This window comes from Bombus flavifrons, chromosome 6 (assembly GCF_040668555.2).
Source record: "Bombus flavifrons isolate JBK064 chromosome 6, iyBomFlav1_principal, whole genome shotgun sequence".
NCBI lineage: Eukaryota > Metazoa > Arthropoda > Insecta > Hymenoptera > Apidae > Bombus > Bombus flavifrons.
Window position 1 is genome coordinate 12,286,295 of NC_138447.1, and position 23,480 is coordinate 12,309,774.

Genomic DNA, 23,480 nt, shown 5'->3' on the forward strand with positions numbered 1-23,480 from the left:
CCCCGGAGGGCAGAAACACATCAAAATCGAATTCACCAGATGTCCAGGAAAACGAATCTCCCGCACCCTCTCCAACGTGGAAAACGACATTGCACCCGTTAACGATGTTAGGCCAAAGCTAGGACCCCTGAGTCGCAGATGCGTTTGCGGACAGCGATTTAAGGGGGTGGCGGGCTAAAGTATTCGAGACTCGAGTATCGACAGTCTCAGGTGTTTGTCCCACTGGGAACGAAAGAAACTGAGATTTCGATGGGGACGAAAACGTGTTAGGAATAAACGTTCGGATATTCTCGCCACGCAAACGCGAAGGTTTAACAACTGCAACGACAAGTTTGAGAAACTTAAAAATAAGATGCGAAGGATGTTCTAATGTAATTTGTCGCGCAACCGTGATACAGTGGCTGACGAAAGTATTCGAACGCTTGGCACAGAAAAGTTTTGTATACCGTAGCTGTTACGTGAGATATTTTGAGATTTCAAAACGTTTGGTAACAAAGTAGCGCACAGCGAGAATGTTAAACATATAACAAACGTTAAAGTTAATTGCGTTGAACGTCGACGCGTATCGAAACGTATACTTGCGCTAAATATTTTGTATATCATGCGCACATTTTCAAGATTTTCCAACGTAATCACGATGATCGGATATGGTTATAACAGCGATATATTCGTTAATCGTTTCCACGAGTGTTCGAATACTCTCGTAAGATACTGTATATCAATTTATTCATTTTTAACGCAAAGATTTACTTACCATTTTTCCGTGATCTCTGATGTTCTGATTCCTATTCGCACAACCTTTTCTACAGGTAGAGAGGAAAAGATAACGAAAGGCAAGAAATGCACACAACTGTACGTATACGGAAATACGAGGTGGTTTATTATAATAATATTTATAATCATTATGCATCGTGGCGGCGTGTCTCTTTTTCTCGTAAGACGTTGGTAATGCAAGTTACAATTACACAGTTCAGTGACGGAAATCAGTCGACTAATTGTATCGCGCGCTTCCCGCAAAAAAAGACAGATTTATATTTATTTACATCGATCGCCGCCTTAACAGTTACAGGTTACACATTCCTATTTATATTTATACTTTATTGATAAATAGTACAGCGGTTTTTAAGTGTAGAATTACGCATGTGTACTGTGTGTCGTCTGTACGCGGTGTACCTGTTCGTATTCTGTAATGCTGTGTCTCTTTACGTATATCCAGATGTACGTCGTGTTATTTTTCCGATGATTTTTACGTGTCTTTCGTACGTGTTTCTCAGGTGTAGAACAGCAGATATCTACAGGATGTCTCTTAAAGTAACGTCGAAAATTAATCAACAGGGAGGGTATAATATTACACGATAGGACATTTCGAAATTTTATACACAATAATATTAATAATAATATTTAATGATTCGTAATCATAATAAAAATAATAATAAAATAGTAACGCGCTGGTGTTTGACCAACGGCAATAATAATATAATAATAATAATAATAATAATAATAATATTAATAATAATACAGATAATAATGTTAATAATGACAATGATAACCGTGAAAGAAACGAAGCTAAACGATCGGTCGTCTTATCATATGCGTATCTTACAGAAACGTAACGTACAAGATGCAAAATCGACGTGGCTCGACGTGAACGACTCTCGCCACATTTTGTTCGCGGGCAAAAGTCTCTGGAGCCGGAACAAAGTCGTACGGTCTCTCCATCAGGTGCGCGCGACCGGTCGATTTTTCGCCGAAATTCGATCGATTTTCGCTCGGCTGATGGAAAGCAACAAAACACGAAAAGAAATGAACGTTAATTAAAACTCGTACTACCAGGCCAGCCCTTCGCTCTGCATCTGGTGCGGCTCCAGGAACCCACCCCCGCCGCCGCCGCCACCTGGACCGCCACCATTCCCACCGGCACTGGGATTACCCTGTGCTCCACCTGAGAAATATCAAACCCATCGAATCGGTTCCTTTCGGTGCTCGATTTATCCCGAGAAACGTGGGATCCGAAAGAAAAAAGAAAAAGATACGAAACCAACCTCGTCTTTCATCCAACATTATGGAGTGTTAGAAAGATCCTGATCTTACAGGATAATTCGTCTACGAGATATTATACTTCATGTCGTTCGTATATCTTACTTTACGAGATAGACGATACGAGATTTTATCTCGTTTATAGAATCGAAGAGAAAAATATGTGATGGGGAAATAGGTATCAATGAAATTTAATCGATCTTAGTACTAGCGTTATACTTGAGTTTTATTTATTACATAGCCTTATAGTACATAGATTATTTAGTAAATAATAGAAATTAATATTTACATATTTGTGTAAACCGGCCGGATTTAACGAAACTTCATCGATACCTGTTTCAATTACATGTCCACTTATTTTTATCCCCGACCGTGTCTCTCGTGTATTTTACTTCGAATATCTCTGTTATATTAGGTCGTCCCATAAATAACGTCGTTTTTTGTCTCCGAATATGTGGACAAAATTAATAACTACATTTATTTTTGGTCATCCATGTCATTGACCATCGCTCTCTTTGACCTTTTCCCATTTTTCGACTAACTTTTCGATTTTATCTTCAACAAATTTTTGTGATTTTGAATCAAAAAACTCACGCAGCTCGTTTGTTGCCGCTTAGAAACCATTTTCGACTTTTTCTCACATTCAGGATACAATCACCGTGTACCTCGCGATTCCTTTTAACAGTATCCTTAGTTATACCGCTTTTTTACAGTTTATATAGCTCGTCGAGAATAGTTTCCGCCGACGCGTATTTTATAACTTCTTTCAACGTGAAAAATATCGATCCGACTGTTTCGTACACGCGTTACGGACCATCTACATGATACTCTTTAAGAAACAAAGGACGAAGTTGCTATAAACGCATGAACGAAGCATAATACGCGCGTTTATTTGGAATTCGAAGCGAGTAAGAAACGATATTACTCGTGGGATTGACCTAATAATAATGCTAAGTTTACGTTTCTAACACCCCATACTATTGCTTCAAAATCTCGTTACGTCGTATCGCAATTTTACTATAATACTAGTGACTACCTTTGTACTTATAATATAATCAACGAAACAGAAAATGACTGTGACGGAGGTACAGCAAGGATAAAGAATGAATTTTCTAGTGGTCAGAAAGGCGTAACCTTTCAAAAGAATCTAATCGTACCTGAAGGTGCTAGGAACTCTCCAGGACTACCGCTAGGAGGTGCAGGGGGGCCCTGTCCAGGAGGGCCCGTGAGAAATTCCGGAGGGCCGCCTCCCGCACCCGGAGGTGGATATTCCCCTGTCACCGCCACTGCGGCCGCCATACCCGCTAAACTCGCCGGGTCCAAACCTGTCAGAAACAGATTACGTGTACTATTCAGAGAGGATCGTATCCGGCCTGCTATCTCCGAACCCGGCTGTCATAATTATCGCGACCTACCTACCCGCTACGATGTTTATTATAGTCGCGATAGAACTCGAGACAAGGTTCTGCTTTCGATTCCGTGAACGCGAATATGAATAGATCGTACGAAGTAAAACGTGGAATATCTACGCGTTACGTGAATCGACTATTTCAGCGGCGATTGTTTCGAAACTCTTCCAACGACCTTCCAACGACCGCGTCATTGATCGGCCGTGTTACGCCAGCCACGAAAATAAAATCACCGATCGCGAACGACATTTTCTTTTCTTTTCTTTTACGATCTTTCCCGGTAAAAAGAAATCGAACGAAATAGAAAGACGTTTCGTAGAGAGATCAAATGTCAAGACTCACCAGGATTGCCTGGTCCACTGAAGGGCGGTCCATGTGGATGAGGGGGCGGATGAGCACCAAAGAATTCATGGTGAAATGCCACGGGCCCGCCGTAACCAAATTCAAACTTCTCCGCGCCGAAATATGGAAAACCGGGCGGCGGTCCGTCCTCGCCGCCCAAAGCACCGGGATTCAGGTTCAGGGGGAAGCCCCTCATTTTTCTGGAGCCGCCGAAGAACGGGCTCCTGCCCATCGACGTCAGTTGTTTTAACCTACGCTCTTTGCTCCTCTTATTTTGAAACCAGACCTGCGAACATCCATACGACCCGCTGTTTTTCATTCAATTTACTGGCCTTATGGGAAGGAATCGCTCTTTTAATTCGTTTGCTCGTCGTAAGAAGGTAGAATCCCGTGCTGCTATGCATAAAGTATCGGAATACGTAGTACGACAGAAACGTAGTAAACGTAGCAGACGAACTATCGCGTTAAAATCGATTGCAAGCAATCGTAAGTACGAAAGAATGAGATTTTATGAACCTGTATCACTCTCATAGGTAAGCCAGTCTCTTTTGCTAATTGTTCCCTGATGTGCCTGGTTGGTTTCGGAGTGGACGAAAAGGCAGACTTGAGAATCTCCAACTGTTTCGCCTTTATGGTCGTCCTCGGACCTCGCCTCTTCGAACCGGCACCGCCGTCGCCGCTACCACCACCGGCACCACCGTCTGGACTTTTGTTCTCCGTCTGGCTATCCCTCGTTTCGGGATCTCCGTCCAGGGAACCTTTGGCCAATGCAAACAAAGCAGTTTAATAATCGATCCCACACACCAAGGGTAAACGCTTGTTTCTCGCGAAACAAGTGGCTCTTGATTATTCAACCTAATTTCACCGGTTTCGCGGTATATCGGCAGCCGATTAGAATTTCATTCTAAATATTTCCCTTCGCGCGGAGGTCTCCAGGGGATCCCGCTTACAGGCCGAATGAATAGCAACGTTTTTTTTTCTATTTTCCGCGGACGCTTTCTTAACAATCTATAGACAGGGACACGCGTGCATAATATACGTATCTCGGAATTTGGATCGGCTGGATCGAGGTAACAACAATCGCAGCCAATCCCCCGGAAGCGATACGAAACCCCCATCGGATTATCGTGTGGCTGTTCTACGCTCGAAAGCTACACTCTATGAGGTGTACGTGTGGGTGTGCACACGAACGATGTGCAATGTGTACGCATGTAACGTACACACACACACACACACACACACGCCTATACACACATACACGTAGTTTTCGAGCCCAACTCTTCACGATAATCTATATATACCCGGGGAGGTCTTAACCACGGGACAAAGAAAATGTTTGGACAGTGTCACACCGCGCTACAGGGGCCACCCTTCTCGAAGACACCCCTCTTTTCCTCTTGCCGAAGCATAGAAGTTGCTTGTACCCGGTGCTTCGAGAGAGGTAAAATGGAAGGGGTCATTGTTGCGCTCGCGATAAAAGAGCAGAAGCGAATAATAGACCGGGAAGACCTGACGCGCTTAGTAATTCGTACTGACGCTCCAGGTCAAGCCACTGAATTTCCACCCTCGCTCGAGGGTTCCACGAAAGGGGAAGATTGGCCGCGATTAAGTCGTTAGTCGGTACCGATCGATCGTCCTTTCAAAATCGAGTTTGTCGCGGTAACAATAATAGTAATTTCTGATAACCGTGTTTCGATATACTTCGATCGGTTTTTAATCGCTCGCTCGCGTAAAACGAACGATCTAAACGTTTACTATTGAAAGTGTTACGATGGAAATGACACTTACCTTGATCCTCGGAGTCTTCCTGCTTGCAAGGATCGCTTCCAAGAGGTAGATCTCCAGTATGACCAACCGTTTGGTCACCAGGACCACCTGGACCCAGATTATGAGGTCCCAAATGAGAGCCACCGACACCACTGTGATGATGGTGAGCGCTACCATCCTCGTCTTCGTCTTCCGATCCTGAACCCATCAACGAGTCTCCTCCTGTCGACAGGTTGGACGATTCTGCTCGTGAACGATCCGAATCGTGCGTTTTAATCACATCACTCGTCGAATCATTGACTTGGAAAAGAGCACCAGTCACTTTTCTGTTCAATGATTTGTGTTCGTTACATACTACACGCGAGCCTCGAATATATTTACGCTTGGAACGTTTAAGAAACCACTAGATTTCAGAAGAAAAGATTTACAATTCCTTTGGAAATCAGTGATTCGATGGAACTACTTTGATTTTATTCTTGTTAGAGAGCAACGTTTCGAAACACAGAGAATTTCTTTTCAAACTAAGAAAACGGCGTGCCTCGAAACAACAGGCGATAGCTAATAACGACGCAAGAAATAAATCGTGATCGCTGTCGCACACTATCATCGCGTCTATAAAATTTCGTTTGTGTAAAATAATTGCGTCGATCAACGTCAAGTTTAGACGTTCAAAGCAGCGAATATCCGCTATAGTAAATAGAACATAATTTATCAGCAGGACGAGTAAATTTGTCGATGTTCCATACGAAATTAGCAATTAAACGTGATTACGGTTATTCACTTCTGGACGTATACGACGCGCGTACCAGCGCCGGCACAGTTCATTATGATTTTTCGAAATTTCGCAATTTTCCCCGGCCTCCGCCGCGTTTCCCACCGCAGTGTCGCGCATTCAACGACGAAAGATGCTAAAAGTTATCAATAAACGTTGCTGATTAATCGACGCTCGTCGCGTAATTGCTGCGCTTTTCACATTCGCCGCAGACGATCACCGTGAATTCGACAACTGACAAATAGCTGCACCGTGATAGAGATTAATATCGGAAACGCGCGGAACATCCAGGACGTCACGATGTTTGATCATCGAAACGAGTAATCGTTGTCCACCTTCTGTGCGTATATATTTTTCGCAAGTAGCCAGTTGCTTCTTCGAACGCGCTACGGAAATTAACGCTGGAAAACGTTCTCGTCCGAGCGATATAAATCCTCTGTACGTTTCATCGAGTTTTTGCGTTTCTATAACGAGACGAGACTGATCGCGGGCAACGACACGTCAACGGAACGATTAGAACGGTCTGACGCCTCGCGGAATTCGCATCTCGAAGAAGGAAAAAAGCACCGTGGCTCCTGTCATCCGAAAGAAAACGAAAAAGAAACGAGTTTGCCGGACATTTTGCGGTTTCGACGTCGGCATCGAAGCGACAAAAGGTTTGCCCCTGCCTAACGACCTTTCGGTTTTCGTTTCACGGCTTATACACCGGCGAGATCCTCGTGAAACCGAGCTGTTACTTTCTCTCTCTCTCCCTCTCTCTTTTTCTCTCTCTCTTTCTCTCTCTCTCTTTTTCTCTCTCTCTCTCTTTTTCTCTCTCTCTCTCTTTCTTTCTCTCTGTCTCCCTTTCTCTCGCTCGCGCGTTCGCCCTTTTTTCTCTAGACTCCTTTTCTCTGTTTCTCTTTCGACCGGTAGCTGACGGTCGGTTACATACACGCTGTTTTCACAGCTTGCCGTTCCGACACGGGGGTAAAACCCCCGTGAAAAACCTACCCCCAGCCTCCCTTTTTTAAAACGAGCTCGACTTCGTGAAATCTCGGGCGTTGGACGCGTTGAACTGTGCTCCCACCCTGACTAGTCGTCATCCCTCTGGCCCCCTTTTTCTCTTCGAAAAAAGAAAAAAAGAAAGAAGAAAATCAAGAATCTCGATCGTGCTGTAATCGAGGTTTTATTTTCCTACGCGCGAAAACGACGGGACAAGGTACGAATTTATCCCCGTGGAGTGTGTAAATCTTCGCAACGATAAGATCAACTTGGAGAATAATATGGAAGAATCGAACTACGGCCAGGAAACAAAGCGAAAAATCGAGGTGTAACTTGTTGGTAGTTCGGTCAGCCTCTTAGAAGCAGTTGTTGGCGAAGATAAGCATCCCCCTGACGATCAAAAGCGATAGAAATTACAAAACGGTCGCGATAGGCTGTAACAGAGCACGTGTGGCGGCACATCGACTTCCTACTCTCCATAGGAGAAGCGCGATCGTTTTAAATCCTACAAAGTCCCTAGCTCGCAGAATGGAATAAACGACGGTACAATCGATAACGTCCCGCGAGCCAACCGTACGTATTGTACAATGCCGCAAATCGGATTCAGAGCAAACGAACGAAACAAAGCAGCGCGGCATCGTGAATATCTCGCGATGCTGCGTTCTCTTCGCGGTGGATAACGAGGGACAATGACACTTGTAACTCACCATGATGACCGTGCACGTGATGCGTGTCCGGCAGCGGCTTGCCCGACAGGTAGTCCTGCTTGCAGACGAACTTGTTGTCGTCCAGGACGTAGAGCTCCTCTCCGGTGCTCATCTGCTTCCGACATACCAGGCAGGTGAAGCAATTCAGGTGGAAAACCTTGTCCCTCGCCTTCCTCACGAGATCCTGAGGGCTTATCCCTTGGAGGCAACCGCTGCATTTCGTGCCGTATCGCCTGGAAACAGAACGCCGCGACAAACCACGTGAATAACGACGAACAACGAAGAACAGGGGAAACTTTTAGATTCGTCGGCCGCGTTGAAAAACCGGATAACGAGCGCACGCGTCATCTCGCTCGTTCGAGAACACGCCTCGTGATTAATCTTGCGCAGAGGTTTTTCCGTAGCCGCGTGTCTCTCGACGCGCCTTCAAGAATCTCGACCGTCGAGTTTCTTCTTTTCATCTTCGCTCGGTTCTTCTTAATGCGATATTACGTAACGCGTTAGTCCCCAACGACATAAAACCGTGATACGTAAAATTCACTTTCCTTCGATTTATACGCGTTCGATCGCCGTAAGGATCGTCGCGAATACGACGGAACTTTGTTTTTTTCGTAGCCTTTGTTCCTTCCTTTTCTGCCGCTTCGCATCGGTAACGACGAACACGTGGACACTCGTCGATGCCATTCGGACGAACGAACGAAAAGGAAAGTCAATGTTGTACGACGGCGACGTTTATTGGACTCGAAACTTACAAGTCCTGTCATTAAGCCGCTCCACTCGCAAACGTCGATAAAAGAAATATGGCGCTTTTAAAGAGATGGGACTTTAACGTCCCGATAGGGCATAAAAAGTTAAAACCCTTCGGTGCTGTAAAAGCGCGTCGCGGTTACCAGCCAGCGCCTGTTCGATTTTCGCTTTCCTTTCTTTTTTTTTTTTTTTCTTTCTTTCTACTCCTTTACTCCCGCCGTGTCCTACTTGTTAATTTCGCATTAATCGTTCTTTCTTCTCGTTTTTCTCTTTCTTTCGTCGTTAGCCAACGAGATGTTTTTTCGTAGTAAACTGCGTTGTTTTTCCCAATGGAACAGGACTGATCGAACGAAAAAAAGCAAAAAGAAAAAAAATGACGGGGCAGATTGACCGACGATTTGCTCGAAAAAGAAACGAAAGCTCGTTGTGCAAACACGCGTCGAACCGGCCGTGGTCTTCCAGCATGGCCGCAACACGGTTCACGAGCGAGTTAATAAATCTAGCCGGAACGATTCGTCCGACCGATCCTCCCGCGACTGTATCATTACGGAAGCATCGGAGCCACGTTACTTGCCAGTTAGTAATTCCGATCTTTTTAATTACAGGAATCACGCGATTAATTATAGCAATTACCGCGATCCCTTAGGGCAGCCGCGTTTCGAAAGTAAATACATCTCAATCGATGCCTGCGTTGCACTTCCGACCGAAACGCGGCTTCGAAACGCGGCTTCGAAACGCGGCTTCGAAACGCGGCCTCGGAACGCGGCTACGAAACAAACGCATTCAAATTCCCGTGGCTGACTCCTCCCAGTAGGCCAGAATTTTCCTGTCGCCCGTGCGTATAATATCGGCTGACCCGGTTCGCCACCCTCGCCACTGCTATTATTTTATTGCTATCGCGTTTCCCGACCGGAAGTAGAAGCGTTCAACGTGACTCGCGACCTACATCGCGCTAATATGGTCGATTCTTATTTTATTATTCAGCCGAGGACAGGCAAAACCTATCACCGCAACGCGATAGAAAAGTTCACGGAATCTCCGTTCGTTATTTACAGGAGCCTTTTTCCATCGTCGTTTCCGTTTGACGTTAAGACGCGAACGTTAATCAACGGCGAGTAAGCGGCGCTCGTCGGTGCATCGTTTTACCAAGCTGCGACATCGACGTCGTTTTGCTTTGCTTAAAATGGAAAGCAGAGAAAAGAAGAAGCGCAGAGGGGAAAGTATAAATTACAAGGATTCCCTTTTGTCGATCGACACGATCGTCCGTAGCTGTTACGCCAAGTACTTACGCGGAATATCCTATAATCAACCGGCACACTTTTTCAAACTATTCATCAACCTGTCCAAATTAGCAGTCCTACGCGCAGTTCCTAACAATCTTCTCACGGAAGCAGAAGCCAGAGATATTTCTTGACCAACGGTCATTACGCTGCCAGAGCTTCCCTCTCTCGCGCGTCGTGCGTCTCCTTCTAACTCGTCCTGCCGTTTGCTACGTCTATCCTTGTCTGACGCTGCGCGTTTCGCCTCGCGGTGCAATCCCTCTAGTCTAATTACAGGAATTATTTAATTAATTATAGCGATTAGCCGATCCCGTGTCAACTTCCCCGAATGCATACGTCACCGAATCACCGGCTCCTTCTCTCCTTATCCCTCTCTTCCTCTTTCTACTCTTCGCCCCTGCCTCTACATCCTCCCTCCCCCCTCCCTAGCCTCGCTTTCTCGCTCGTTGGACGCGCGTCTGCCCTTAACGATTTTCTTGTTTTTGAGCGCGCGCGAAGGGCAGCAGCCCGGTCCAGGTCCTTTCTTCCTCGTGGAAGAAAAAGAAACGGAGGCCGGCCGTAAAAATCATTAATAGAAAGGCTTACGTGGTGCTTTCGTGTGTGAGAAAGCGGTTCGATGAGGGCGACCAGGTCAGCAGGATGGAAGGGGAGGACAGAGGCAGAAGAAGGGGGTGTGGGCTTCGGGCTCCCTTAAAGAGGAGAGCGTAAAGAGCCAGGAATTCTGGCGTGTAGCAAGAAATATAGGACAGCGGGGCTGGGATAAAAAAAAAGGGGGTGGGTCCGGGCCACGATTTGCCACGGAGCCCGGAGTTTATGTATGTGGTTCGCGTTCGTTCCACACGGTCCTCTACGACCCTGATGCGTACACGGGTCCCTTCGGTATACTAGATCCGTTCGTCGCGACGACGCTCGTCGTAACGTTCCCGTCGTTTCCCAATCGAATCGAACGAAACGGGGGAGCCATATCAGCCGCGGCTACGCCTCGTGAACCCGGCGATAAACCGATCAAACCGAACAGGTAGAACGGTCAGAGAAGCGAGGAACGAGGAAGAGACGTATCGATCCTCGGATGAAAGTTTCCTCGGCACACGATCGAACGTCGATCGGACGATGATGACCGAAGCGCGGGTCGAATCGCGCCTCTCGATCGATTAAAAAGAATTTTAATTACCATAGCATTCGCTATGTTTCTAGAAACCGATCCGACCGACGTCGTGAACGTCGCTGTACCTTCGTTTGCTTGTTTCTCACCGCTGTTGGTTCTCATCGTCGGTGCACACGCGCCGACGTCTCGGTTACGACGTTAAAGGAAATAAACAGTCGCGCGATATCGTTCGCCAGGCGGGAGTCTAATTAACCGAATCCAATTAGTGGCGCGAGCGAACAAACGCTCGTTTCCGCTATTCGACCGACCGGTCTCTCTCCTATTCGGCTATCCTTCGAACGATTTTCACGAAGGAACGAAGAAGCAAGACGAGAAGGTGTCTTTCCACTGGCAATTCCATCGTACGGTGGAATGTCAAGCGAGTCGACGCGATTTTCGCTTTATCGCGCTGTATCACACGCAGATGGATCGTAACGCGTACGGCGCGGTCCGGTTGTCGGGACGAGTTTCAAGCTGGCGCCGATTAATTCGTGAAATATCGTCGATTACCGTCCGAAGGGGGTGAAGGCATGCTTGAGAAACGATTCATAACAGTTATGCTAATGCCCCGGCGCTGGCTATGCGACACCGTAAAACGCCGTTTGCATAAAGTTCCAGCAGCCGTTCCTTTTCGTCTTCATCCTCGTTCTTCATCGAACTTTCGCGGTACATCGGTCCGGCTTCGTGCCACTTTCTCCGTGCAACAATTCCTGGGTAAATACCGCGCGTAACAACATGATAAACGAGTCGTTAAAGCAACTCGCGCTACTACGCCACGCTGCTTACGTAATTGTAGTTGGACTTTCCGTCACGAGGATCGGCTAATTGGTAAAAAGGCAGTGGGTGAAAAAAAAAAGAAAAGAAAAAAGAAAAAAAAGAACGAGCGGGGAAAAAACTGCGACTACTTATGACCTACGTACGACGTATGACAGAACGAGGGCCTGTCTCGAGAGTGTGACGCAAGAATCCGGTGGTTGGCAAAAACGTTCCCCGTATGAATACGCATCGCGATATATGTATACTATTGCCGAACCTTCCTGGAAGGGAAACAACTCCATACCTCCCTCTCACACACACACACTCTTTCTCTCTCTTTCTCTCTCTCTCTTTCACTCTTTCTCTCTTTTTCTCGCTCTTTACCTCCCTCTCTGTTCTCCCTGTTTCTCTTTCTATTCTCGACCGCGCCGGCCCCGTCACGCCCAACAAACTTCTCCTACGGTTCGTAGCGGGCGTCACGCCGCATTTATAATGTTTCCACGTTCGAGTTTCGACGGGTCTACTCCCGAGGAGGCCAGCACCGCGGGTGGAAAGCAAGGACAATGGAGACCACTCGTCGGCGCCCTTTCGAACCGGCCCGAGAAAAGCCGCGCCGATCTATGATTGGCTTCGATCGTTTTGCTTTGATTTCCAACCGAGTCCATCGTCTAGTTTCAGTCTGTTTTCCCCCGCGGCCCGGAACTTGCCTCGTACCAACTGGAAAGAGGCCACCAGGCAACGGTAGATTCAGTTTAGAGAGTCGCTCCCAAGATACGACTGTTAATTAATGCCAACTTTCGATCTATCGTTAGATATTTAGGGCTCCAGATTGAATTTCTTTCTTCACGAAAATAACGATATCGATCCGTATCGTTGGTCGATCGCGTTTATTAACAATATCCATTTATTATCGCTTCTTTTCCCTCTCGATGCTTGACATTCGACGCGAATGCTCGGTTACGACACGCCGTATGATTTATTTCGTTGTAAAAAAAAAAGAAAAAAATTCTCCTAGCTATACCAGTCGCCGTCATCAATACCGCGATAGATTATCACATACGCGACGATAATTCCGCGCAGTCAACGTTACAGCGGATGCGTTCTTTCAACGAACTGGCATCCTAACAAATACGCCGGAACAATGAAATACGTGCCGCTCGGAAGACTCGCCGATTAACTCCATAAACCGAAAAGTAGATAAAAACGATATTATAAACGCTTCTTCTTTAAGTTCTCCTTCGAATTTCCTACCGTTTACGTCGTCCTCTCGCAACGAATAATCTCGGAGAAACGGGACAATAACGTAGCTATCGTCCTCTGACGATCAAACGTTAATCGTTTGATTTACAAAAAATTGCAATCAGCTTCTCGCTGAATTTTCGATATCGCGTTCTTCGATTTAGAGATTAGATTATGTCCGTTTCGCAACTTGGTCGCAACGACGGTTCGGTCAAAACACGCGTCCACGGTAAACGTAGACTAATTCGTCGAATACTGCCGCAAACGAGAGTAACCGCTTAAAGAAACAGACTTTCGAGCAAGCGAAATCCGGTCCCTCGGCAACTCTTTGCCCGACTATTAGCAGGGTGCTAGTCTCGGCTCTCTGGTGACACCGCCGCCATCCCCCTAGCCCCGAGTTAATGTTTTCATCGGGCGTATTTCGACGACGGCATGGACCATATTTTAAGGTAATAATTTCTTGGTGGGTACACACCGGGCCATCGACCGCAAGCTACGGCAGTCGAGGCGGCGCTGAAACGGGGACATCGGTGCTTTTGATCCTGGACCCTTTCGGGCCCCCATGGGCCATTATCGACCTTTAAGGACCTTGCTGCGACTCGTAGAGCCGGTTACCATAACCGCGCGTACCGTTCCTTCGACCGATACCTCGGACCTCCCGGAGGTGTTACAGTATTCCCAACAGCGATTCGTTGAAAGTAGGTGGGAGATACAGACAGTTCGATTGGAGGAACGACATCGATAGATTCGTCGCGTCGTCGTGGGAATCGATCGGCATTCTCTGCTCTACGTTCTTGCTACGTTTACCGGTTTCGTCGTTCAGACTCTGCTACTTTCGTTTTGTTTCCCTTCCTTTCTTTCGTAGCTGTGCAGAATTCCAGATATCGATACGTTTGTTTCCACTATCAACTTTGTATTCTCATCGATGTTGGCGAACAGTTCGTGGTCGGTAGATGTTTGTACGTACATAGGAAATTCAAAGTACGTATCCCATCGTGCGAAGATATACAGGGTGGTTGATAACTGGTGGTACAAGCGGAAAGGAGGTGATTCTACGCGAAAAAAGAAGTCGAAAATATAGAATAAACATTTTTCGTTTGAGGCTTTGTTTTCGAGAAAATCGACTTTGAATTTTCGCTCGGTACGCGTGCACTTTATCACGTCTCGTTGTAACGGATCTCACTGTAGATTGTTGTCTCGATGGAAAAATTTAAAAAAGAAAAAAATTAGAAAAAAAGATTTTTATTCTATATTTTCGACTTCTTTCTTCGCGTAGAATCACCCCCTTTCCGCTTGTACCACCAGTTACCAACCACCCTGTATAAAACGCGAAAAACAAAATAATCGGTATAAAATTTAACGGATGAGACGCGTCTCTGCCGAGGTTTCGTTTCTTTCGTCGTATTCGCGATATCGCGAACTTGTATAGACGTTGGAACTCTGGTCGTTAGTATCGCGTATCGGAGCCTGTTGAGGTTGACTGATAGAAGAACGAGTGGATGAATTTGTAATAGAAAAATATATTGAAATAAGTATAGGTACAAGTATAGTGTATGTTGATCCAGATGCTCATTCTTACAGTGTTACGATACAGTAGAGGAAGAAGCTATGATAGGGAGCACGTCGATATATTTACAGCAAAGGACATTACCAAAAAGTTAATCTTGTAGTTCTAGCTGAAGGCTACAAGAAACAGCGATAGAAATTGACTTATAGCTCTTTTGTTTCTAGATCTTGTAATCCAAAAGAAAATTTATGTTCAAGGGCACGATAATATGGACCTCTCCTTATTTCGAAATTGTTTGTTTCACTAAATCTATTCCCTTCGTAACAGCGGTCTCCAGATATACAAAGGAAACATAGTTCGCGAACATAGTTCAAATTTCCATGCTTCTTACCAACACCTTATCGAAACACATCGATATATCGATATATAAAATATTTTTGTACGTTTCGAAAGTCGTCGACGAACTTGTTCCAACCGCTGTTTTCGCTCGAACAGAAGATCGTAGAGTTACACGTCGTACGAACACCGTTTGCGAACACGTGAATATCGCGTTTGCACGTTTCGAAATTTCGTTCTGATTTCCTCTACTTTCGCCTCGGTGAGCAAGTTGGATCTTAAAGGCTGATTTAAAAAAAAAAAAAATGCGTAATCACCGATCGAACGTTTGCACGACGTGTAACGGTAGCAAAGAGGATAACGCTAATTAACGGGACGCCGGAGCGAGAGTTATTTTTGACCCGAAAAGCTTTTCTACGCCGCTCGAGCGTAGCCAACCGTTCGTCTTACATCTAATGAATTTTTCATCGGGATGAAATGCAAAGTGCCTCGTAAAGTATACAACACGTTCGTTATACACCCGTTCGTATAAGTATCAAAGGGCCCCCCTTTAAACGCCCTCCCCACTTTCTGCGTGCACTCGGTACTCCGATCTTTGGCTACAAAGGGGATCGTTCATCGCTTCCAGAAGTCACGAAAGAGAAACGCATCTCCAAATACCCGGCAAGGTAATTCTTACGATCTTATTTCTTCGCAAACAAGAACAATAACAGTGACGCACGCTATCGCACCGGTGATCGTCATTGTCATTCGCTGCCAGTGGAAATTCATTCGTTCTAGTTTAATGTATCTGTTAACTAAAATAGAAACGATCTGGAAATTATCTATTAAAATTATAATTATAGCTATTTTATTTCGTGGTAAGCAAGGACAGTCGCGTTTACTATCGCATCCAGTGATCGCGACTATTCTTCATTGCCAATGGAAATTCGTCATCTTTTAATATACATACAAATATATAGAATACTATAATCGAAATGACGTTGAAACTGCATATTTTAAAACTTTATCCACGATCTTTATCCAGAAAGTTTGTCGGTGACTGCTGAAAATTCTTGGTTATTCAATCCTCATCTTCGTTATCCAAACATAATCGAGTTTCCACTTACGCGTGACCAGCGTTAAACTAAAGATTTCTGCTCCTAACCATCACTGTTTTTCACACGACCATCATCCTCGATCGAGTCCCTCACGTATCGCCACGCTGCAACCCTTTCGCGCGCCACGATTCGTTACTTTCGTCACAGGCTTTTTACGATTTTTAGCTTCTTACGCGACCCTTTGTATCCTCCGGTTCGTTACGTGTTGGCTGACGGACACAATGTTGCAGGCTCCGTGATCGCGGCACGAGGAACGAAAACCGAGAGAAAAAATGACCGTCGCCTGGGTGCTGGTTCGCCGTAAAACTTTCCACATTTTTCGTCCGCGCCGCCAGTTAATCCAAGCGACTCGCTGCCGCTTCTTCGCGCTAGTTCCTCTCGAGATCGTGATCCGATGGAAAAATCAAGAACGATCGTTTCGCACACAGCGCAAACCGATGTTCGCGCCTTCAGATCGGTTCCTCGCGCGAATGCCAAGGTTCTCCGGCGCAGGGAACTTCTCGCTCTCGCGAGAACGAAAAGTTTCCGCGACTACAGCTCGCTCCCTCCGCGCTGATAATCGCGCAAATTGGAACATCGGTCACGCTTTTTTCTCCTTTTTCTCGCGCGATTTATCCAAGACGACTAGATACGTCGAACCAACGATCATTAATTCTACTACCACGCTATAAATATTCGATGGAAGTTGGTGAATCAACGCTCGCAACAAGATTTTACGACGTGACCGACGATCTTCCTAAGATCCTGCTCCGTGTCTCGTCTCGGCTCTCTGACTCACCAGGAACAAATACGAGCGGATCGCCTCTGCGTTAGTTCCGTTTATGGTTTCGCACGGTTTTTGAATAAACCCGGCGAGTGTCTCTGAAAGCATAGATTCGCGATTCTTTGGTTCGATCGAGAACAGCAGCTTCTTAACGTTGCCTCGGTGATCGTCGTTCGCGTAAAATCGCGAAGACTTGACAGAGCAAAGGGCGGATTTTGACAAGCCGATAAAACGGCGGTACGTTGATTTTATCCGCGAATCATCGGGGACAAACGCGAACAGATCGTTTCTAGATTAGCAACGTTTACCATATCGCATGGTTTTTTTCTTTTAGATTTTCCGGCACGAACCTAACTTTTCGTTTTACTTTTTCAACTTTGAAAGTACAAATTCACCGTCGTTTGATCGTTAAGTCTGAACCAAAAAGGCAACCCGAAGCACAGATTTCCTCCTAAAACGTTGATCGTCGGTTTTATTTCTTGCACGATTTACGAAAGATTTGACACGAAAGGGTGGCTTTCGAGAGCCGATCGAAAGGTATTGATGTTATTTGCGCGTTCGTTCCTCGGAACGTGGCAAGAAACAGGAGTCACGAAGTCTGTGGAATCGCGAACCAAGAAATCGACTACCAGCCAGAGGATATAGTAGGACGAATATAGAACGTCGATGGACCGCGTAACGAATCGCGATAGCGTTGGCGTGTTTCGCTCGCGGAACGGCTCTCGATCGACCGAGTGATTTTTGCTCGGAAGCTTGATAGAGCGAAATAACGCAGCAGTTGTCTGGGAAAATGTCAAGGCCTCCTTTCCATTCGTCGCGAAATGCTTTTTCTCTCGGGTTATATGCAGCTCCACCATCGACACGTTTCAGCGCAAAAAGGAAAAGAAAAAAAAAAAGAAATAGACAATGTGTAAAAAAGATGAAAAGATAAACGTCTCGGCGATTGTCTGCCAATGCATCGATCGTAAATCTTTCGATTTTGCCTAACAGTGTCGACGGACTAGTACCAGTTGTGATACAACAGTTTACTTAATTATGCAAACAGAAAACAGTTTGTCGCGATGCCGGTACGCTCTTCTGTTCGAAGGAAAGAAGAGAAAAAGCCACTGCCCCGTGACTTTTCTAACGATCGATCGTGTTGCGTTCCATCGATGGCAACAACCATAATAGAAACCTAATTACAGGTACGTACGGACAAGCAGAGGGACGATTTGGCCTGACGAATCGCTAACTAATGGTATACCTGTTTGTATCGTTTCCGCGGAAGCTTTTTTACCTATTTCGAATACCTGTACAGGTTCTTACGCGGTCGAAGCAATTAATCAACTTATACGGTTGCTGCACGCTTTGAAAAAATTCTCGAAATACGTTTCGAATTTTAAATATCGCGTTAGAAATTTTAAAATAGAGATTAACAATCGCTGGTAATTTATAGCTCGCAAGATAAAAATAACAATTAACGCGTTGCATTCACAGCGATCAAATGTCGGAAATCGATATACGCGTACCTTCGAATATCTAAAATCTACTCCGATACGAAAATATCCCCTTGGAGACGATTCGAGTCGTCTCGTTCGTTACGCGATAAAGCATCGTCCAATCGATATTCGACAGCCATTCGTCTCTAAACTAACTCGTCGTAGCAGCTTCTGTTCTATCGAATAAGACGATTTCAATGGCACGATCGTTTATTAATGATTAGGAGGGCGCGTAAACGCGGAAGCGCGACGGCGAGAATAGACAATAGACGCGTAGGCAAGTTACCTACCTGAAGAAATCCTCTCTGCAGAACAGCTTCGCTTCCCTGGAGAAACACTTGTCCTGTAACGTGGTTCTGCAATCGAAGCAGCGGACACACTCGACGTGCCATGCCCGGTCCAAAACATTCAGCAGGTACTGATCCATAATTGGTTTCTCGCATCCTGCACATGACAGGATCATCGCCAGACCACGTCTCCCTGCTTCGAAAAGAAAGAGAGCATCTGTGAATACAGAGGATTTAACGAGATCGGTTAACGTGGTTAACGTTCAAATAAATACTAGGTGTATGAACAGGATTTTTAATAATTCATACGTATTGGATCTGGCCGTGGCGAGCGTTCATTTTCTCGAATTTAGCGAATTTACGTCGTTGGCAAAACGCGGCAGGATTGGACAGAAAAATACCGGTACAGGTGAAAACGTCGAGCACCGGGAAAAGTTGATGGAACGGGCGCTGCCGCGACCTGACGAGGCGTTTTAATTTCGCGCACGTTCGAACGCCCGCGTCATCGTGCGAAAAACGAAACGTGGAAAACGAGGAAATTTCTGCGACACCGTGTTTCAACTAGCGTTCAGTCTGTTGCGCGTGTGTGTGTGTTATCAGAGTACATACCCTACTTTGATGTTGCGCGCCATCGCGAAATAAAAAAGAAAAAAGAAACACATTTGGAACATTGAACGTTTCTTTCGACGCGGAATTCGAGAAAATTTTGTAGCGTTTCTCACGGTAGAAAAATTCGACCACCGACGTGGATATTTTAATCGGAGGAACGTTGGAAGATCGTGGAAGAAAACGGGACACGCGCAGTATCGGTTTAAAACGTTCTCGATTATAGATTCCGAGGCGAAAGAAAATTGGCCGTACTTGCCGTGGCTGCGCACGTGCATAACAAACTGCGCGTTATACACCGACGCTTTTTGTCATTCGAACGTTTTGATTACTGCGCACAGCTTATCGAACTGTACGAAAGACAACGGAAAAGCAAGCCGCGACACGGTGCAACCTCCTCGTCGTTGATATCCATATAGCCTTATCTACATCTCGCGTAAACGATTCGCGTCTCCTGACGAGTAAAATAATAAATAAGACTCGAAGATGATCGGTAGCAATATGCCACGACGATAGAGTAAAAAAATAAAAAGAAGGATAACGAAAAACAAGCTTGTCGTATCGTATCGTAACTCGGTAACACCATTGTCTGGAGACAAATTTCTTTGAAAGAGAACAGAGCAGAAAAAGATGGGAAAGTTAAATAACACGATGTACGACGACGATATCCAAAGTAACAACGTAATCTGTTATGCCATCAAATTTAATGATCACGCTTGTATCTTTATAGTATCATAATTGTTTGTCAATAGCCACGAAGCGAGCGTATCGTTGGCCAAACGAGGCGCTCGATGATTACAATTCGTTGTTAATTAACATTCGAGGACGAAATTGCCCTCTATTACATTTTCTTCGCCTACTTCGTTTAGCCCGTTTCTATCTTCGTCTATTTCGATGGGTGCCACGTCGCCTCCTCTTCTCTCGTACCGGCGACCTCTGACTTCTTTTTTCGCCATTGCTGAACCCTCTAGGGGGTTCGCTCCTCTCTTTTTTTCGCGGTTTCCGCCAATGGGCGGAGTTCCTCCCTGCCGGCGGGGTTGTCAACCTAGCAACCCTTCTCCCACCCCATAAGGTCTGACCTTGCGCATCTCATCTCCCTCCGTTTTGCGGGAGGGCGAGAAGAAAAAGGAGAAAGCCGAGCCGAACCGAGTCGAACCACCCCGCGGTTACCTCGAGATTTAAATCGTTTGCACGCGAAATCGACTTACACGAGTATAATTCCTACGGCAAAATCCAGTTCCCACGGGATATTTTCTAGTTGTACGCGATGCTCGAACCGAATACGATCGCAAACGTTCGACTCGCGATAAACACGCGATGCACGTCCCTGATAAACTGAAAACTTTGATCCGGAAAATCTACTTGCCACGATAAACCGTAAAGGGAAGAGAAAAAGTTGACAAAGTTTTCGTTCCGCTGAAAGATATGGAAAATGTACATGTACAACGAAGGAGATTGAAAGAGATAGCTTGCACGTCTTTGAAATACATCTCCTTAACGTGGTTCACCTTCCATTTGTTAAATCAGATACCGCGAGAAACGATTTCACGGCCGTGGCGCGTGAAAAAGAAACGGAGGACACGAGAGGGACGATTTCCTCGAATCGTCGAAACCAGATTAGGATTCAGCGTACGTGAGACGAAAGCCCGAACGGAAACGGGCTTTCATTAATCCGATTCTTTTCTATCAACCGTACGACGCGTGCCACCTTTCGCCAGGATCGCTTTATCCAATCAAAAAGTTCTGCTCTTTCTCTCTCGCTCTCTCTCTCTCTCTTTCGCTCTGTTCTTAACGTTTGAATTTGTCCGTATTCACGTTGCAAAACGTCGAGACGTTTTGCAGAAACTTAACGTCGATACGAGTACGAAGAACGATGTTGCGACTATCGAAAAATTTGAATCACAACTTCCAAGTTGGCTGAAGATTCGTACGCGCAACAGTTGTAGAAACGAGAATGACGATTAACGTAAAACGCGTAAAGCTCGCGGTGAAATTCCCAATCGATACGATCGCCACGCTACGCAAATCCATCGAGTGGAACGCGATCTGATACCTTCGACGTCGATATTTTTCTTCGCCCCTTCGGAATATGCTAATGCGTCGCTCTTAAACCCTTCCGCGGTTTAAGTTCTCGCGCTATCTACGGATGCAGCCCACGGAGGATAAGAGGAAAGAATACGACGCCGCATAATGAAACATCAGAAGGACGTAAAGGAGTAGAGGGAAAATTCGAAGCGCGGATTGTGCTAATTACGAAGAAGAAAAAAAAAAAAAAGAAAAACGTTTGTACGGTATCGGACAGCTATCGACAATTTTTCATTTTCATTCGATAACTCTGCGTTGGTACTAGACTTAATAAAATAACTTGTTTTATCGGTTTGTCGTCAGAACGTTAACATACGATGGATATTACTTTCCCGTCGCTACAATTCGATAGCCGTATCGGTCACTTAAAATCGATCGTTTCTCAACGATCTTTTAAATCGTGTATTTCTCATAGAAGTCGTTACACTCTTTTTACCGTAATATAGCTTTGGCTCGTGAACTCGTTCGCTATCGGTCGGTAATTTTTACCCGTAACGATCCGTTTTCTCTCGCGGTTCGTTTCATTTTTTCCTAGCGAGGTCAGAGAGAAATCTGTCGGCCGAGCGCGTAGTCCCGCTTGCATTTGCATCGACGAGGATTACAATTTCCTCGAATCGGTCGTTCGTTACGCACAATGACGCGTATTTCGACGAGTGTTCAACCCTGTCCGAGGCAAATTTATCCTCGTTAGATCCGAACCGCGGGACAATCCATCACCCGCGGATAAAAAACGCGCATTCCTATGACATCCAAATTACGGTACGATCAATCACGATAAGCGAACGAACGGCGTTTCTACTGTCTACGAAAGGAAAAAAGGAGAAAAAAGAAGCCTGGAGAAAAATATCATAGGGACCGTTTCTCTCGGCTCGAAACTCGAGGAGTCCGTGAGGAAAACCCTCTGACCTTCCGCGGTCCGTATGAGAGCTCGACCTGGCGCCGGCGCTTACGAGGTGTTAAACCAACGTTATCCTCCGATCCTCTCGCTGTTTATAATCGAAATATTTCTCAACGAAAGAAGATCGTAAAGCACCGATTACTCGTGAAAAGCAGCGGCGATCTCTCTTAGAGATCTCTTGGAGAACGAATGAAACGACGACTTTGACGTTGGCTTGAACGAAATTCCGTTAAAACTCTCGCACGATCCTGCGAGTCAAGCTGCGGAATAAATTCATACATCGAAATCCTCGAAACGTTTCTCCTAAACATTCTTCGTACGTGAAATTCTACGATAAACGAAACAAATCCTCTCTGTATTCACGAATTCTTATTGTTAAGGTTCGCGCGTTCTTCCTTCCGATGTAACTTCGAAATTAAAACAATCGACGAGTCCGAAACGTCTCTGTGAACGTTCGATAGAACGTTTGGAAAATAATTCGAAGGTTCTGCAGAAATTTCCTCTGATTTCGCATAAAAGCGACCGATACGAATCAAATGTATATATTAGATAGACGTTGTAAAACTGAAACGATCTACTTACCTATGTTACAGGCTTGGGTGACGGGCAGGGGTGCGCAGCAGGGCCCGCTGAGGGTCGCGACCCTTATCCGGGGGGTACCAACCCCCCCGGGGCCCCCTCCCCCGCCCCCGGCACCCCCGTAGCCCTCCACCTCCCCAGCCGCGACTGCGGCCACCCCTGTCCCCACTCCCTTGCCGGGCCCGGGACCACCACCAGGCCCACCTTCCACGGGCCCGTATCGGCCGAACGGTCCCGAGGGCCCCAGTGCACCCACTTTTACTGCGGTGTTATCCCAACGGCCGTTAAATCGCACTTCTCACACTTCCCCCCTTGGCTGCCAGTTTTTTTCCCAGCACACACTCGATATTTTGACAAATTTCGCTCCTCTTTTCCTCTCGAGTTCTGTTCCTGTGTTTCCCAGTTTTCAATCGCGTCCGCGTTATCTTACGTTTATCCGCGTCTAACGTAAAACCACGTTTCTCGTTAATCACTTTATCAGGTTATAGATGATTCGTCGTCGTTGTCGTCTTGTCTCTTCCGTACCGTTGTAACTCGTACGTTGGCTTGATTTTTATCTCGAGGCTGAAACGTTTGGACGTTTCAGTCTCTCTTTTTTTTTTTTTTTTTTTTTTGTCTTAATAAGGATTCGACGAGGAATCACTCGGTCAGAAGAGTTTT

The 23,480-nt window shown here is 45.8% G+C and overlaps 1 protein-coding gene across 3 annotated transcripts; it reads right to left on the reverse strand.

Moving 5' to 3' along the window:
- Positions 1–601: 601 nt before the first annotated feature.
- Positions 602–23,116, reverse strand: Lim1 (LIM homeobox 1). Of its 3 annotated transcripts, none has more exons than XM_069115656.1 (8): positions 22,824–22,953; positions 18,656–18,848; positions 8,016–8,248; positions 5,577–5,777; positions 4,305–4,546; positions 3,789–4,074; positions 3,195–3,362; positions 602–1,942 (listed from the first exon to the last, which is right to left on the reverse strand). In XM_069115656.1, the coding sequence occupies exons 2-8, from the start codon at positions 18,826–18,828 to the stop codon at positions 1,827–1,829; spliced, it is 1,419 nt and encodes a 472-aa protein (XP_068971757.1). In that variant the 5' UTR covers positions 18,829–18,848; positions 22,824–22,953; the 3' UTR covers positions 602–1,826. The 3 variants fall into 3 exon arrangements, with proteins under 3 accessions (XP_068971757.1, XP_068971759.1, XP_068971758.1); XM_069115658.1 differs by having other exon boundaries at positions 603–1,942; positions 5,577–5,798; positions 22,824–23,116; XM_069115657.1 differs by lacking the exon at positions 602–1,942 and having other exon boundaries at positions 3,262–3,385; positions 5,577–5,798.
- Between the last annotated feature and the right edge of the window lie 364 nt (positions 23,117–23,480).